Genomic DNA, 14,673 nt, shown 5'->3' on the forward strand with positions numbered 1-14,673 from the left:
AAAGTCACAAATTAGACTGTGATTTTGATACTCGTTAAGGCAAAAGTTGTTATTCTAAGGTAGGACATATTTTTTCAATCTTTATTCCGAAGAAGTCATTTTCTGGGTTTTCACTAATGGTGGGAAGCCTTGTCCATTGATTGCACATATTAGGATAGTGTGCATGCACTGCCCTTAATTTTCTGTCAATTCATTTTAATCAAGAGCAGTGCACCCACAATTTTCCAATATACACAGCCACTGGGCACGTGTCCCTGACAGCAACATGAACTAAGAAAATTGGCCCCCTAGTATCCGAACCTCCAGGTAAATCCAATGACAGACCTATCAAGGGTTTGATGTAAAATAAAGCCTCCTCAGCTTTATCTAATATGTGCCTTCACATCAAATTCAGAACAGCATCCATACTGTACCAATATAACATTTATAGCTCTCATACAACCATCTTTGAATCTCCTTAGATACTGACAATTAACATCAATAAGTGTCACATTATAGCTATGTTATGGACTTACACACCCATTGAATTAAGATCACCAAAACTCAATTCACTTACAGAAAGTTGAGAGAAACTAATCCAATAAGATTTTGTTGTATTTTTGCTTAGGACTTGGACAAGAATAGAGTTTGTGGATATCTTAATCTAGCTTAGTCAATAGCACAAAAGTACCCATAATTAAGCAATAATTGGTATTGAGTATCAATCTCACTAGGAGAGACCACAAGAATGTAGACATGAGAAACTGAAATGCTCTTCATATGATGGGGTTACATCATGTTGTTGGAACTGTGTGAAAGGAGTTTATTCTGCACCTCAGCTGTGTAACACCTGACCTGGGATTACCTGAAGCTGACATAGTGTGCAAAATGACACCTTTCAATTTGATCAGCAGAACATTTCAAAAAATGGAAAATTTAACCATAAAACAAAACATCTGAGCAGTCTGATATTGGTGTAACTTCAGAAAAATCTGTGTAATATTCAAACTTGGTTGCAGGCAGCCTTTTCCAAACCACTCACCAAAGACAGTTCTTGCAGGGACAGATTCCCTGTTTAACCAGAATGACACTTGTGAAAGAATAACTGTCATAATGCATGGTAAGTAAGTTTGAATTACGAAGTAACCAATTTTTCTCTTCAAGTGAAAGTGAGCAGTCATAACCACATATTCACCTGGAAATATAAAGCACAGAATTAAAACAAGATAGCATCCAAACTGTCACCTCACACGCAGACTCTGCAACTCAGAAATAGCAAGTGCAGGCTATTCATTCATATACATTGTCAATACAGTAGGAAGGAAATGTGTATCATTTTAATAAAATAAATTAATATTAACATAATCAAGGCTGATATTGAATTGATTTTTGTAAATTTTCAGTCTCATTATTATAATGGGTGTCAATCAGAGAGATTGCAAGTATAAGAAATGTAAATGTTACATTGATGCATTGAAGTTATTTTCTTCTTCTAACAAACAATATTTGGGTGATTATTTTGCACTTGTCCATTAATACCGAATTTAGGAATGTATAATGCTATTACCCGATGAAAAAAGAATGTTTGATTTCACAGCACTGATATCTTTCTCTTTTAAACAACATAAATATTCCCCCCAATATATTAAAAACATTTCTACACAAATGTAGTCAATATTTCACACCAAAAATAAAATAAACACTCAGTGCAGGAAAAATTATGATTTCTGAAACGCAGCAACTTCAAGTTAAATTTAGCATAATGTATACCAAACTATTCACTTCAGGTGTCAGCTGTGGCTCAGTGGTAGCACTTTCACCTCTGAGTCAGAAGGTTGTGAGTTTAGTACTCATCTAGACATTTGAGCACAAAATCTTGGCTGTCTCGTACTGAGGGAGCGCTGCACTATCAGCTGTGCATCTTTCAGATGAAACGTTAAACCCTCTCAGGTGGATGTTAAAAATCCCGTGGCATTATTTTTAAGAAGTGCAGGGAAGTTCTCCCCATGTTCTGGCTAATATTTATCCCTCAACCAACAGCACTAAAACAGATTTTCTGGTCATTATTAGAATGCTGTCTGTGGGGTCTTGCTGTGATCAAATTGGCTGCTCTGTTTTAAACCTTGCAACAGTGACTACACTCCAAAAATTATTTGTAAAGTGCTTTGGGATGTTCTGAAGTCATGACACATGCTATATAATTGCAATTTTGTTCTTTCCTTTCTTATCTCCTCTTCGAAAAATGCCACACAATGTTTTTCTGAAATTTACTGCACTTTGCAAACTAAAATGACATTGAGCTGACTTTGGTGGACAGACCACCCACTACTGCTCGCAGAACACCTGCATACCACTGAGAATTGGAAGTTTTGTGGAAAAGCAGCTGTATACCTCTGGCATACCACCTGACGTGACTTTGGTGACTGACAAACTGCCGAACAGTATGCGCACCGTCCGCAGACACTGAAGACCTGACATACTGCCGAAAATTCCAACATTGGTCACTCACCGCCGACGTACCACCCTGAAGCATACCATTCTGAAAAACGGGCTTTTATGCTTAGTAAAGTGTGCGGTAGTGCGTGGCGCGTTCATTTGGACATCAGGAGAAGCAGCTGCATTTGGAAATAAGCAGGAGCATTGGAACAGAGCACTGCAGTTGTATTCACAGGAAAAAAGTAAATTTTAAAGGAAAGAAGGCTTTTGGGAGGAAAAGAAGGATTTCTGGATGTTATTTTGTTTATTTTAAAATGGGGAGAAATCGCAAAAAAATCAGGAACATCAGAGAGAAGCAGCAACATTTGGAAGAGAACACTGAAGTTGGAGTAAGTTGATTTAAATAGTCGGTTTAAAACAAAGAAGGCTTTTTGGAGTGCAATTAGTTGTTTGAAAATTGGGAAAAATCGGGTAGACTGGAGGGAAGCAAGAAAAACGACAGACCGCCGCGATACCACTGGGAACTCGGTGGACCATCGGTAAGCACCAAAATCGGGCCAATTGGGAGTTAATGCATCAACAACATGGGATCACTAATTTGTATCAGAGATGCAGTTAAAGACAGAATCCCACTTTTGGAAATGAAAAATCATGCAGTGTAGTTGTATTTGACTGTGCCAGATTATGCTTCAGCATTCTACTGTTCTGGCATCCTTATGCTAGGCTAATGATTAGGGCATTGTCAACCAGAGAAAGCAGTATGTAAGTGGGACCTGGCATTAAGATGTACTTACATACTTTGTGTTCCTAAAAATGTCACATAAATCAGAGATGATTGATTTCAAGCTGTAAATGGCATGATATTTTTAAGCATTACCGATTGCATGCTCAGAGTTCACATTTAACACTTTTGTCTTTTTGCCTTCACTGTATCTCAAACAGTCGCCCAGCTCAGAATATCCTAGATGCTTGGATTTGAAGTCAATGTGACCACTGAAGAATGAAACATTTTTGATTCTTGTTTTTTATTGTTTTATTTATTGAGTTATATAGATACATAAAAGAAAGAAAGATTTGGATTTGTATAGCATCTTTCACAGCCACTGGATGTCTCAAAGTGCTTGACAGCCAATGAAGTACTTTTGGAATGTAGTCACTGTTGCAATTATATATATTTATATTTATATATATATATATTTATATATATGTGTACATCTATATATATATAGCACAGGGTGTTATGCATGCACTCCCATGTTTCGCCACCAGGGAGCGCATCCCCTGAAGTCCCAAGGGATCCCAGCATCCCTTGGCAACACTGTATATAAGCCAGCCCCTAAGGCCGGTTACTCGCTCTGGAGTATCTTACTAAAGACTGAGGTTACTGTTACTTTGATCTCCCTGTGTGCAGTCTCATCTGTGTTAGGAACACAACAACTGGCGATGAGTACACGAATCCAACACAAAGATGCAGCAAACTGTGGGCATCCTGGAGAAGTTCACGGAGGGTGAGGACTGGGAAGCCTATGTCGAACGGTTAGACCAGTATTTTTTGTAGCCAATGAGCTGGACGGAGAAGGAAGCGCTGCAAAAAGGAGAGCGGTCCTCCTCACGATCTGCGGGGGTACCGACCCACAGCCTCATGAAGAATCTTCTAGTGCCAGTGAAACCCACAGATAAGTCATATGAGGAGCTGTGTACGCTGGTTCGGGAGCAGCTTAACCCGAGGGAGAACGTGCTGATGGCGAGGTATCGGTTCTATACGTACCAGCGATCTGAAGGTCAGGAAGTGGCAAGCTACGTCGCCAAGCTAAGGCCACTTGCAGGACAATGTGAGTTTGATGGCTACCTGGAGCAAATGCTCAGAGATTTTTTTTTACTGAGCATTGGCCACGAGACCATCCTACGAAATATTTTGACTGTAGAGACACCGACCCTGAGTAAGGCCATTGTGATAGCACAGGCGTTTATGTCCACCAGTGATAACACCAAACAAATCTCTCAGCACACAAGTGCTAGCAATTTTCATAAATTAACTGGAACTGTGTTTGTGAGCAGAAATGTACAGGGCAGAAACCACGAGTCTGCAACTGCCAGCAGGCCTCAAGTGACCCAGATGACTCAGAGTCTGCAACAAAGGATGAATGCAAGGCAAATCACACCTTGTTGGCATTGTGGAGGCTTCCATTCGGCCTATTCATGCCGCTTCAAAGGGTATGTTTGCAAGAGCTGTGGAACAATGGAGGACCTCCAACGAGCTTGCAGACGAGCAGCAAGCTCTGCAAAACCTGCTAACCACCACGTGGCAGAGGATGATTGGTCCATGGTGGACCAAAGCAATTTTGAGCCTCAGAGCGAGGAGGCAGATGCTGAAGTACATGGGGTGCACACATTTTCGACAAAATGTCTACCTATAATGCTAAATGTAAAATTGAGTGGCTTACCCATAGCCATGGAACTGGACACTGACGTTAGCCAATCCATCATGAGTAAAAAGATGTTTGAGAGACTGTGGTGCAACAAGGCACTCAGACCAGCCCTGAGCCCCATCCACACGAAACTGAGAATGTACACCAAAGAGCTTGTCACTGTCCTAGGCAGTGCCATGGTCAAGGTCACCTACGAGGGCACGGTGCACGAACTGCTACTCTGGATTGTCCCGGGGCGATGGCCCAACACTGCTTGGAAGGAGCTGGCTGGGCAAAATCCGCTGGAACTGGGAAGACATCCGAGCGCTATCACATGTCGATGAGGCCTCATGTACCCAGGTTCTTAACAAATGTCCTTCCCTTTTTGAGCCAGGCATTGGAAACTTTTCCGGGGCGAAGGTGCGGATCCACTTGGTCCCAGAGGCACTACCCATTCACCAAAAGGCACGAGCAGTACCTCACATGATGAGGGAGAGCGTGGAAATCGAGCTGGACAAGCTGCAACGCGAGGGCATCATCTCCCCTGTGGAATTCAGCGAGTGGGCCAGCCCGATTGTTCCAGTACTCAAAAGTGATGGCACGGTCAGGATTTGCGGCGATTATAAAGTACCTGTTAATCGTTTCTCGCCAGAGGACCAATACCCACTACCTAAGGAAAACAACCTATTTGCGATGCTGGCAGGAGGCAAGGCGTTCACCAAGCTCGATTTGACTTCGGCCTACATGATGCAGGAGCTGGAGGAGTCTTCGAAGGGCCTCACCTGCATCAACACGCACAAGAGACTGTTCATCTGCAACAGATGCCCATTTGGAATTCGGTCGGCTGCAGCGATCTTCCAGAGAAACATGGAGTGCCTATTCAAGTTGGTACCATGCATGGTGGTTTTTCAGGACGACATATTGGTCATGGGTCGGTACACCGTCGAGCACCAACAAAACCTGGAGGAGGTCCTCCAGCGACTGGATCGCATAGAGCTGCGACTGAAGAGGTCGAAATGCATTTTCATGGCAACAGAAATGGAGTTTTTGGGGAGAAAGATCGCGGCGGATGGCATTCGGCCCACAGACGCCAAGACAGAGGGTATCAGGAACGCGCCCAGGCCACAGAACGTCACAGAGCTGCGGTTGTTCCTGGGACTCTTCAACTATTTTGGTAACATCTTACCAGGGTTAAGCACCCTCTTAGAGCCCCTACATGTGTTATTGCACAAAGGTGAGAACTGGGTATGAGGAAGAAACCAAGTAATTGCTTTTGAGAAAGCCAGAAACATTTTATGCTCCAACAAGCTGCTTGTATTGTATAACCCGTGTAAAAGACTCGTGGTAGCATGTGATGCGTCGTCGTACGGAGTTGTGTATGTATTACAACAAGTTAACATTGCGGGGAAGTTGCAACCTGTCGCCTATGCCTCCAGGAGCTTGTCTAAGGCCGAGAGGGCCTACAGCATGATTGAGAAAGAGGCATTAGTGTGTGTGTTCGGGGTAAAGAAAATGCATCAGTACCTGTTTGGCCTCAAATTTGAGCTGGAAACTGATCACAAGCCCCTCATATCCCTGTTCGCTGAAAACAAGGGGATAAATACTAATGCCTCAGCCCACATACAAAGGTGGGCACTCGCGCTATCAGCGTATAACTATACCATCCGCCACAGGCCAGGCACCGAGAAGTGTGCGAATGCTCTCAGTCGGCTACCATTGCCCACCATGGGGGTGGAAATGGCGTAGCCTGCAAACTTGTTGATGGTGGCGCAGCCCGCAGACTTGATGGCCATGGAAGCGTTTGAAAATGATAAATCAGCTGTCACGGCCCACCAGATTAGGACTTCGACCAGACAAGAACCTCTGTTGTTCCTAGTAAAAAACTGTGTACTGCATGGGAGCTAGGCCAGCATCCCTGTTGAAATGCAAGAGCTAATCAAGACGTTCCAGTGGCGAAAGGACGAGCTGTCCATTCAGGCAGACTGCCTGTTGTGGGTTAACCGTGTAGTGCTACCCAAAAAGAGCAGGGAGACGTTCATCTCGGATCTCCACAGCACACAACAGGGTATAGTAATGATGAAAGCGATAGCCAGATCCCACATGTGGTGGCCCGGTATCGACTCTGACTTCGAGTCCTGTGTACGGCAATGCAGCGTGTGTGCTCAGTTGAGCAACGTGCCCAGAGAGGCACCACTAAGTTTGTGGCCCTGGCCCTCCAGACCATGGTCGAGATCCATGTCGACTCTGCGGGATCGTTTCTCGGTAAAATGTTCCTGGTGGTGGTGGATGCTTTTTCAAAATGGATTGAATGTGAAATAATGTCGGGAAGCACCGCCACCGCCACCATTGAAAGCCTGAGGGCCATGTTTGCCACCCACAGCCTGCCTGACATACTGGTCAGTGACAACAGGCCATGTTTCACCAGTGCCGATTTTAAAGAATTCATGACCCGCAATGGGATCAAACATGTCACCTCGGCCCCGTTTAAACCAGCCTCCAATGGGCAGGCAGGACAAGTCCATGTCCTCAAGCATAAAGTGTTAAATAAGTACATATGTAAAATCTATGTCCATCGGCATTGGTCTGATAACAGGTTGTCGTGAACATCTTTTCATTCAAGGTATGGCTCATGGCACAAGGAGACCTTACTAAGAGGAATGGAAGAAAGTATACAATAACTTGTGATGAGATAAATTATTTTAAATAGTTACCAGAGCTTGTGAGAGCCATAAGCAAAGTATATTCTATCATACGTTGAGTACATTAGATCGTAATGGGCAACTTAAAGAGTGGGTTCTGCATTTAATCAAGTAGAGTTATAAGTAATGTGTGATAAATTAGAAGTCACAGTATTGTGTTATGGGGGTTGATACAGCATAATTATATAATGTTACTGAATTATTATATGGTTCCTGTATTATAAAAGGAGTCATAACTGTCTGTTCTCTGACTGATTATGGTGTTCCAAACAGTAAAATTAGTGGAGATACCATTCATGTTTTTCTCTGCCAACACTACTTAAAACCTGTGGTGAACTGACACTAAATCAAACAAAGACCACCATCATAAAGAATATATATACAAACCTGTACTGGATTTAATAATGACTTTGCCCACGCTTTGTCCCATTAAGTCATACTGATTCAATCGAGAACCATCTTCAGCCACAACAACTGACTGGGATGCTCCATGTGTCCATGTGTACACGACCTCTGATATTGTATATGCATCTGTTTGGGAACAGAGGGAGAAATGGGTTAATCGTGGAGTCTCTCATCGCAATGCAAACACACAGCTGAAAAATTTGCATAATAGACAATTGTGGTAACACATTTCACTGGTCTACTTGCATGATCTGTCACAATTCAATAGGTTGTTATTTCCCTATCTCAATCTTTACCAGACAGTTGAAGGAGCAGCTAAACACTAGTGAGGTGCTTCCCAGATGGGCGAAGGAAAAGAAAAGATTGATAAAACAACAGTGGTGTAGTGCATATGTTTTCAATTTGCACTGAGGCTAAAGTTGTGCTATAAATCTGGAATCCAGACCCAAGTTGACTCTGGAGTAAAGCAGAGTGAAGCTCCCTAGAAAAGGCAACCGGACCCTAATCAGTCAGCTCAGGTACTGAATCTGGATTTAGTAACCATGTTGGTACAAAGCAAAACTCCTTCACTCTTTTGCTACTGTTGTAGTGTAAATGCATCTAAAAATAAGGTGAGTGTCCTTCAATGCCTTATAGAGGTTAGTTACACAGCAGCAAAATCAAAGGCCTAGCAATAGTTTTCTTCCCCATAATTTAAGTTGAAAGATGCTAATTGACATGGGGTTAGAGTAAAATACTTTCTAAAATAGGAAGAAGGGGCGAGAAACATTATTGGATGAAATGTCAAATAATACTTGTCAAAGAACTTATAAAATGCAAATAGAATCAAGTCTACAAGTATCAAACTTTCTCTATCCTTAAAGAATATTATTATAATTGAAATATTATACCTTCTTAAATACACTTGTAGTTAAATGTGGAAACATCTTCATGATAAATGTTTGCCAATTCTTTTATGATTTGGGAAGGAACATGCTGATTTTTCTTGTCAAAGTGACATAATATGTAAGCAACTTACATTATTGTAACAACAATTTGGATTATTACCTTGTGTTTGCAAAAATACAAAAGAATATTGTCAAACATATTTTTTCATGAGGAATGTGACCGATCGAAGTAAAAATGATTCATTGCGGAAACCATGCATTTTTATCTTCACTGAGTAGTGCCCAGCTCTCATTGTACTAAAAACACTGCACGAGTTTGGAAATGTTAGATTGAGGAATCAACCTACTAATGGCTATAATGCAGTGTACTTCCTGATTTTAAACTTAATTAAGTTCCCACGTGTTGTTGGGGTTCAACAACCCCTCCAAGCCAGACCTCTATTAAAGTCATCAACGCTCAATCTTTGAGAAGTTTGAGAGTTGCTGCCAGCTGAAATACTGTAGTGTTTTGAGCAGTGCTAATGCCATTTCACAAATTCCAATATGGATTTAAACAGCAATAAATTATTACCACCAGCACAAGAAAAAACGGGAATTTCGGTTTGATCCCAAGTCTATGTTGAGTTCACTGATAGCAATGGGCTTGCAATAGGGTTCTACAATTGGCCTCAGTGCCCTATGTTGGGAGAGGGAAGGCTAATGCTTCCAATCCTGATGGGTCAAGTGACCCGTGCTGCACAAAGACATGCATAGATGGCAGATGAGGAAAGAACCAGGCTTGGCTGTGATTGCCCCTGCAATTGAATAATCTGCTAACACTCTCTGCCTGGGATTTACATGCATGTGGGAATCATATGGAAGGTAACTGGCACACCAATGGAACTGTACCCCAAGAAAGCGTAATTGCTTTCAGGAATGTGGGAAGGGGAAAACAAAATTGCAACAGAGGAGGGAGAAAAAGTTAAACAAGCAACATGTTCTGGGCTCTTTCTTATATATGAAATGCAAATAGAGAAGAAGACATGACGTGAAAGTGATTTTAAAAAATCAGTTTAATTAAGGAATCATATAAAACTTTGCAGATATACAAAAAGATTTCTGATATTTCAAAACATAGTCTTGGGAAAAAGACAACTGGGCGGAGTGTAACGTGGACTGCCAATTTGCTATCGTTCATTTTGCGCTACTACCCAAGGGCCAATTTCACCCCCATACTCAAATTTATAGTTAACCTTAATATCTTAGTCAAAAATATAAGATTGTAAAAATAGATATTTACACTGAACTCAATAGGTAGTTTCTTCAAAATGTCTATAAAATTATTAGATAAACAAGTAACAATCAAAGATTTAGCATTATTTTATTCTAGAATTAGATACTTCTTTTCTATTTACAGAATTTATGAAGGTATGGGTGCTAAACCAAGGTAAGACCTATGACTAAAAGAATCTCCACAAGATAACAATCTCAACTGGTAGTCATTTAGTCACAGAAAATAATTGATGTAGGTACATTTGCCACAGAGGAATTTGATGCTGGAACCACAACCTCCATAGTTTGGGTTTTAGATGACTCAAGAGAATATTAAATCGCAAAATCTAAAGATTCAAGAGGATGATTGTTGCTTTCTGACCAGTATAGTGTGTGGATCAACTATGGAGCCAACTTTCTGCATGAAGTGTGCCTAACCAAATTATGCAATATAAAACAATAACATGAAATTGTGGAATCCTGTATTGCCACATGGAACAGTGCCTAGACATTTTATATAGCCAAATGACACAAATGAATGCCCCTTTTCAGTGTACTCTTGGTTTGTGTGTATTGAAGAACCAGCACCTAACAAATGTGGCTAATATTTTCCCTCTCCTTTTCAGTAAACCTCCCACCAATTAACATCAGAGTGTAAGACGTGAACTCTAGATTCCTTGTCATCTCAGACTCTGGTAAGCCTCCTCTCACCAGACATTTCATCGTCCTCTCATTACCTTTGTTCTCTTCATCTGAAATAGAATTGGATTTTTGGTATGATTCTGAAGAACTGGATGTGAAAGAATGAACTGTGGAGATATGAAGGAATCTTTTGATCCATTAATGTTTGACTATATATGAACTGCATGTTGATTGTCCCATAAGACAATTAATTAATTTATTAACTTCAAGCACAGTAAGCAGTTATGGACATTGGAATTAAACAAGATTTGAAGAAATATTATTGCTCAGCCGTTTATTCATGACTTGATGAAAATTGCTTTGATACTATTATTTTTTGCTGATAAGTAATTTTACTTACCAGAATTAGAAGATTCTGAAGATGTGTTGGATTCCTTAGTTAGAAGATCGAAGCATATAGCTGCCATTTTTAGGGGTATGTGGTTGCATTTGCCCCTGCCGAACATCTGTGCTATTTTTACATTTATACACATGTCTTAATTTATTAATATGATCCCTGTTGTCTTTTCCATTGCTCAACACTTTAGAAACTTGGTTATATTCTTACCAATAAAAACTCAGACCTCTCAATGGCCCTCTGTCATGGACAATGCAGGTTTAGTGCCGTAATTAACACGTTTGAATTTGATGCATTATTTTTTCAACAAAAATGTTCTAATGCATGTTTCTTCTATTATCATTTTCCGTACTTTGTTACCAACAGCATAATCAGTTTTATTAATATGTACTAGTCGATGTCTGACTTTTACCAGATAGAATGAAAAACTTAAATAATTATGATCTAATGTCCTAACTTATTAGAAAATATGCAATTAATTAATGATAACAGCTCAATAATAATCATAGGCGGTCTCTCGAACACGGATGATTTGCTTCCATGAGTTCACAGGTGTTTCGATGAAGGACCTGATGTTCCAGTCCTGAACTCCAATTGAGGGGGTGGAAGATGCCTGTGCGCGAATTTTTTTTAACGTGTGGTGACTGTTGTACATCAGCCACCACACGGGCTTGATAGAGCTCGTGGCGGAGGTGCGACAGATGAGGGTACGGGGCCCAGAAGAGCTGAGGGCCCAGGAGCAGCACGGGCCAGCCCACACTGCGTTATGTGTGCACATTAGGTCCGTGCAGCAGAGCAAATCTCCAGTCATCCTGGTTAACCCTTGCCACTGGATAAAGGCCTCAATAATAAATGCATGCATTCACTGCTGGAAAACTGAGTAAAATATTTTTAAGCATAACGTTCCTTATATCTGTCCCATTAAAAACAATTGAATTAAACATCAAAACAATGCAATGTTAAATTAATTATAATTATTTGGTACTGCTCTGAAAAGAAGTCATGATAATGGATTGCTTCTATAAAAAATGTTTGGATGATGACCCTGCTTCCTTTAAAAAGGCTGCTGATGGGTGGACTTTCTTGAACAAGGGTCAGAATAGTGAACACCTAGAGTGGGAAATTACCCTCCACCCCATTTTGGGCGGATAATTTGAATTAATTGAATGATTACCGCCTGGCAGGAGGCGAGGGGAAGAGATGGCAAATTTGGTTCTTCAAGTCAAAATAGGCCTCCCAGTGCTTTCGGGCACAGTTAGAGGCTGCAGCAGGGTGGGATGGGGCAGAAGCGGGATTTTGCAAAGTTCCTCCCCTTCACTTGAAGGTGAGGGTCGTTGCAAGGCCTAGTGAAGCCTCCGGTGTGCCCATTAGGCCACCAGGGTGGGATTCTGCTGGGCCAGCAGCCCGGCACCGAAGAGGGGGTGCCGGGCTGCTGGTTGGTGGCCGTGCGGAACCAGCAGCCACCATTGCCGAGCTGACTCAGGAGTCGACCGACAATTATATCAAAATGGCAGTCGTGGCGGTACACCCTCCACTTTAAGGGCTGCTGCAGTAGCCAGCCACCAGCAGCTTCACACCCCGTGAAGCTGTCAGGGGTACCGACCAGCACCAACTGCGCTCGCTAGGGGCAGTTCCCCCCATGGGGCGCAAAAGGGGTCAGTGCTGGGCGGTAAGGGGTTGGCACGCCGGGCGGGGCTGGAATGACAGGACAAGGCGGAAACCTGTTACTGCCGACTCGTCCCGAGGACAATTGCGGATGGGTCACACCCATCGCCTGCCCCCGGGCCAAAGGCCTTACCGCCCCATAACTGGCCTTAAAAAAGGGACAATTCCGTCCCCTTACTACTTACAAGGCAATAATGGTGATATTTCTTCTATAAAGTGCACAGTGCTGGCTTTAAGCTTTGAATGGGCCATATCATCTACTCTAACATCCATTCTGCTGAGAAACTGCACGACATCCACAACATCACCCACAGCAAGCAACAGAAATTGGTAAACGACTCTCTACTTACAACTGCCAAATTTTAGAGGACATGCATGAGCATCCATTGGGAAATCTTCTAAATGCATCGGACACTCAGCACGGACAGTCAATCTACAAAAAACAAATATATAATGTAAAAACCTAATCAGAACCTTGAAGTGATACAAAAAATTTTAATGTGCATTAATAAAGTATAGCTAAGTATCAATGAAATGACAAAATATATTTGGAAAGAAAAATGCAGCCACCATAATAATAACGTAATAGGAGCAGGAGTAGGCTACCTGGCCGCTCGAGCCTGCTCCACCATAAATAAGCTCATGACTGATCTGATCATGGACTCAGCTCCACTTCCCTATCCGTTCCCCATAACCCTTAACTCGCTTATCGCTCAAAAGTCTGTCTATCTCCGCCTTAAATATATTCAATGACCCAGCCTACACAGGTCTCTGGAGCAGGGAATTCCTTAGACTTACAATACTCTGAGAGAAAAAATTCCTCCCCATCTAAGTTTTAAATGGGCGGCCCCTTATTCTGAGACTATGTGCCCTAGTTTTAGTTTGCCCTATGAATGGAAATAACCTCTCTGCATCCATTCTGTTGAGCCCCCCATTATATTATATATTTCAATAAGATATCCTCACATTCTTCTGAACTCCAATGTGTATAGACCCAACCTACTCAACCTATCTTCATAAGTCAACCACCTGATCTCCGGAATCAACTTTGTGAACCTTTTCTGAACAGCCTCCAATGCAAGTATATCCTCCCTTAAATACGGAGACCAAAACTGTACACAGTACTCCAGGTGTGGCCTCCAGGTGTGTACAGTTGTAGCAGGACTTTTCTGCTTTTATACTCTGCAATAAAGGAAACATTCCACTTGCCTTTCTGATCACTTGCAGTCCCTGCATACTAACTTCTTGTGTTTCATGCACAAGGACCCACAGGTCCCTCTGCACTGCAGCACTTTGCAATTTTTCTCTATTTAAATTATAATTTGCTTTTCTATTTTTTCTGCTGAAGTGGATAACCTCACATTTTCACACATTATACTACATCTGCCAAATTTTTGTCCACTCATTTAGCCTGTCTATACCCCTTTGCAGATTTTTTATGTCCTCCTCACAATTTGCTTTCCCACCCATCTTTGTATCATCAGCAAACTTGGCTACATTATACTCAGTTCCTTCATCCAAGTCATTAATATAGATTGTAAACAGTTGAGGATCCAGCACTGATCCCTGCAGCACCCCACTAGTCACTGTTTGCCAACCAGAAAATGACCCATTTATCCCGACTCTCTGTTTTCTGTTAGTTAGTCAATCCTCTATTCATGCGAATATATTACTCCCAACCCCGTGAACTTTTATCTTGTGCAATAACCTTTTACGTGGCACCTTATCGAATGCCTTCTGAAAATCAAAATATACCGCATCCACTGGTTCTCCCTTATCCACCCTGCTTGTTACTGTTATATATGTAAACCTGAATATACCTTGTGTAGCCACGAGAGGGCTCATCCCCTGGAGTCCCAAGGGATCCCACAATCCCTTGGGAGCACCTGTACTTAAGGAAGCCT

At 41.9% G+C, this 14,673-nt stretch overlaps 1 protein-coding gene across 1 annotated transcript in view; it reads right to left on the reverse strand.

The window, feature by feature from the left end:
* The window catches only part of LOC139262043 (gamma-aminobutyric acid receptor subunit alpha-1-like), a 57,175-nt gene that overhangs the window by 16,017 nt on the left and 26,485 nt on the right, over window positions 1-14,673 (reverse strand). The window contains exons 5-7 of the mRNA XM_070877207.1: window positions 13,120-13,202; window positions 7,910-8,053; window positions 1,022-1,174 (exon numbers count right to left, since the gene is read on the reverse strand). Coding sequence (XP_070733308.1) covers window positions 1,022-1,174; window positions 7,910-8,053; window positions 13,120-13,202 — 380 coding nt within the window. The remainder of the gene's footprint in view (window positions 1-1,021; window positions 1,175-7,909; window positions 8,054-13,119; window positions 13,203-14,673) is intronic.

The sequence above is a fragment of the Pristiophorus japonicus genome, chromosome 4, assembly GCF_044704955.1.
Source record: "Pristiophorus japonicus isolate sPriJap1 chromosome 4, sPriJap1.hap1, whole genome shotgun sequence".
Taxonomy (NCBI): Eukaryota; Metazoa; Chordata; class Chondrichthyes; family Pristiophoridae; genus Pristiophorus; species Pristiophorus japonicus.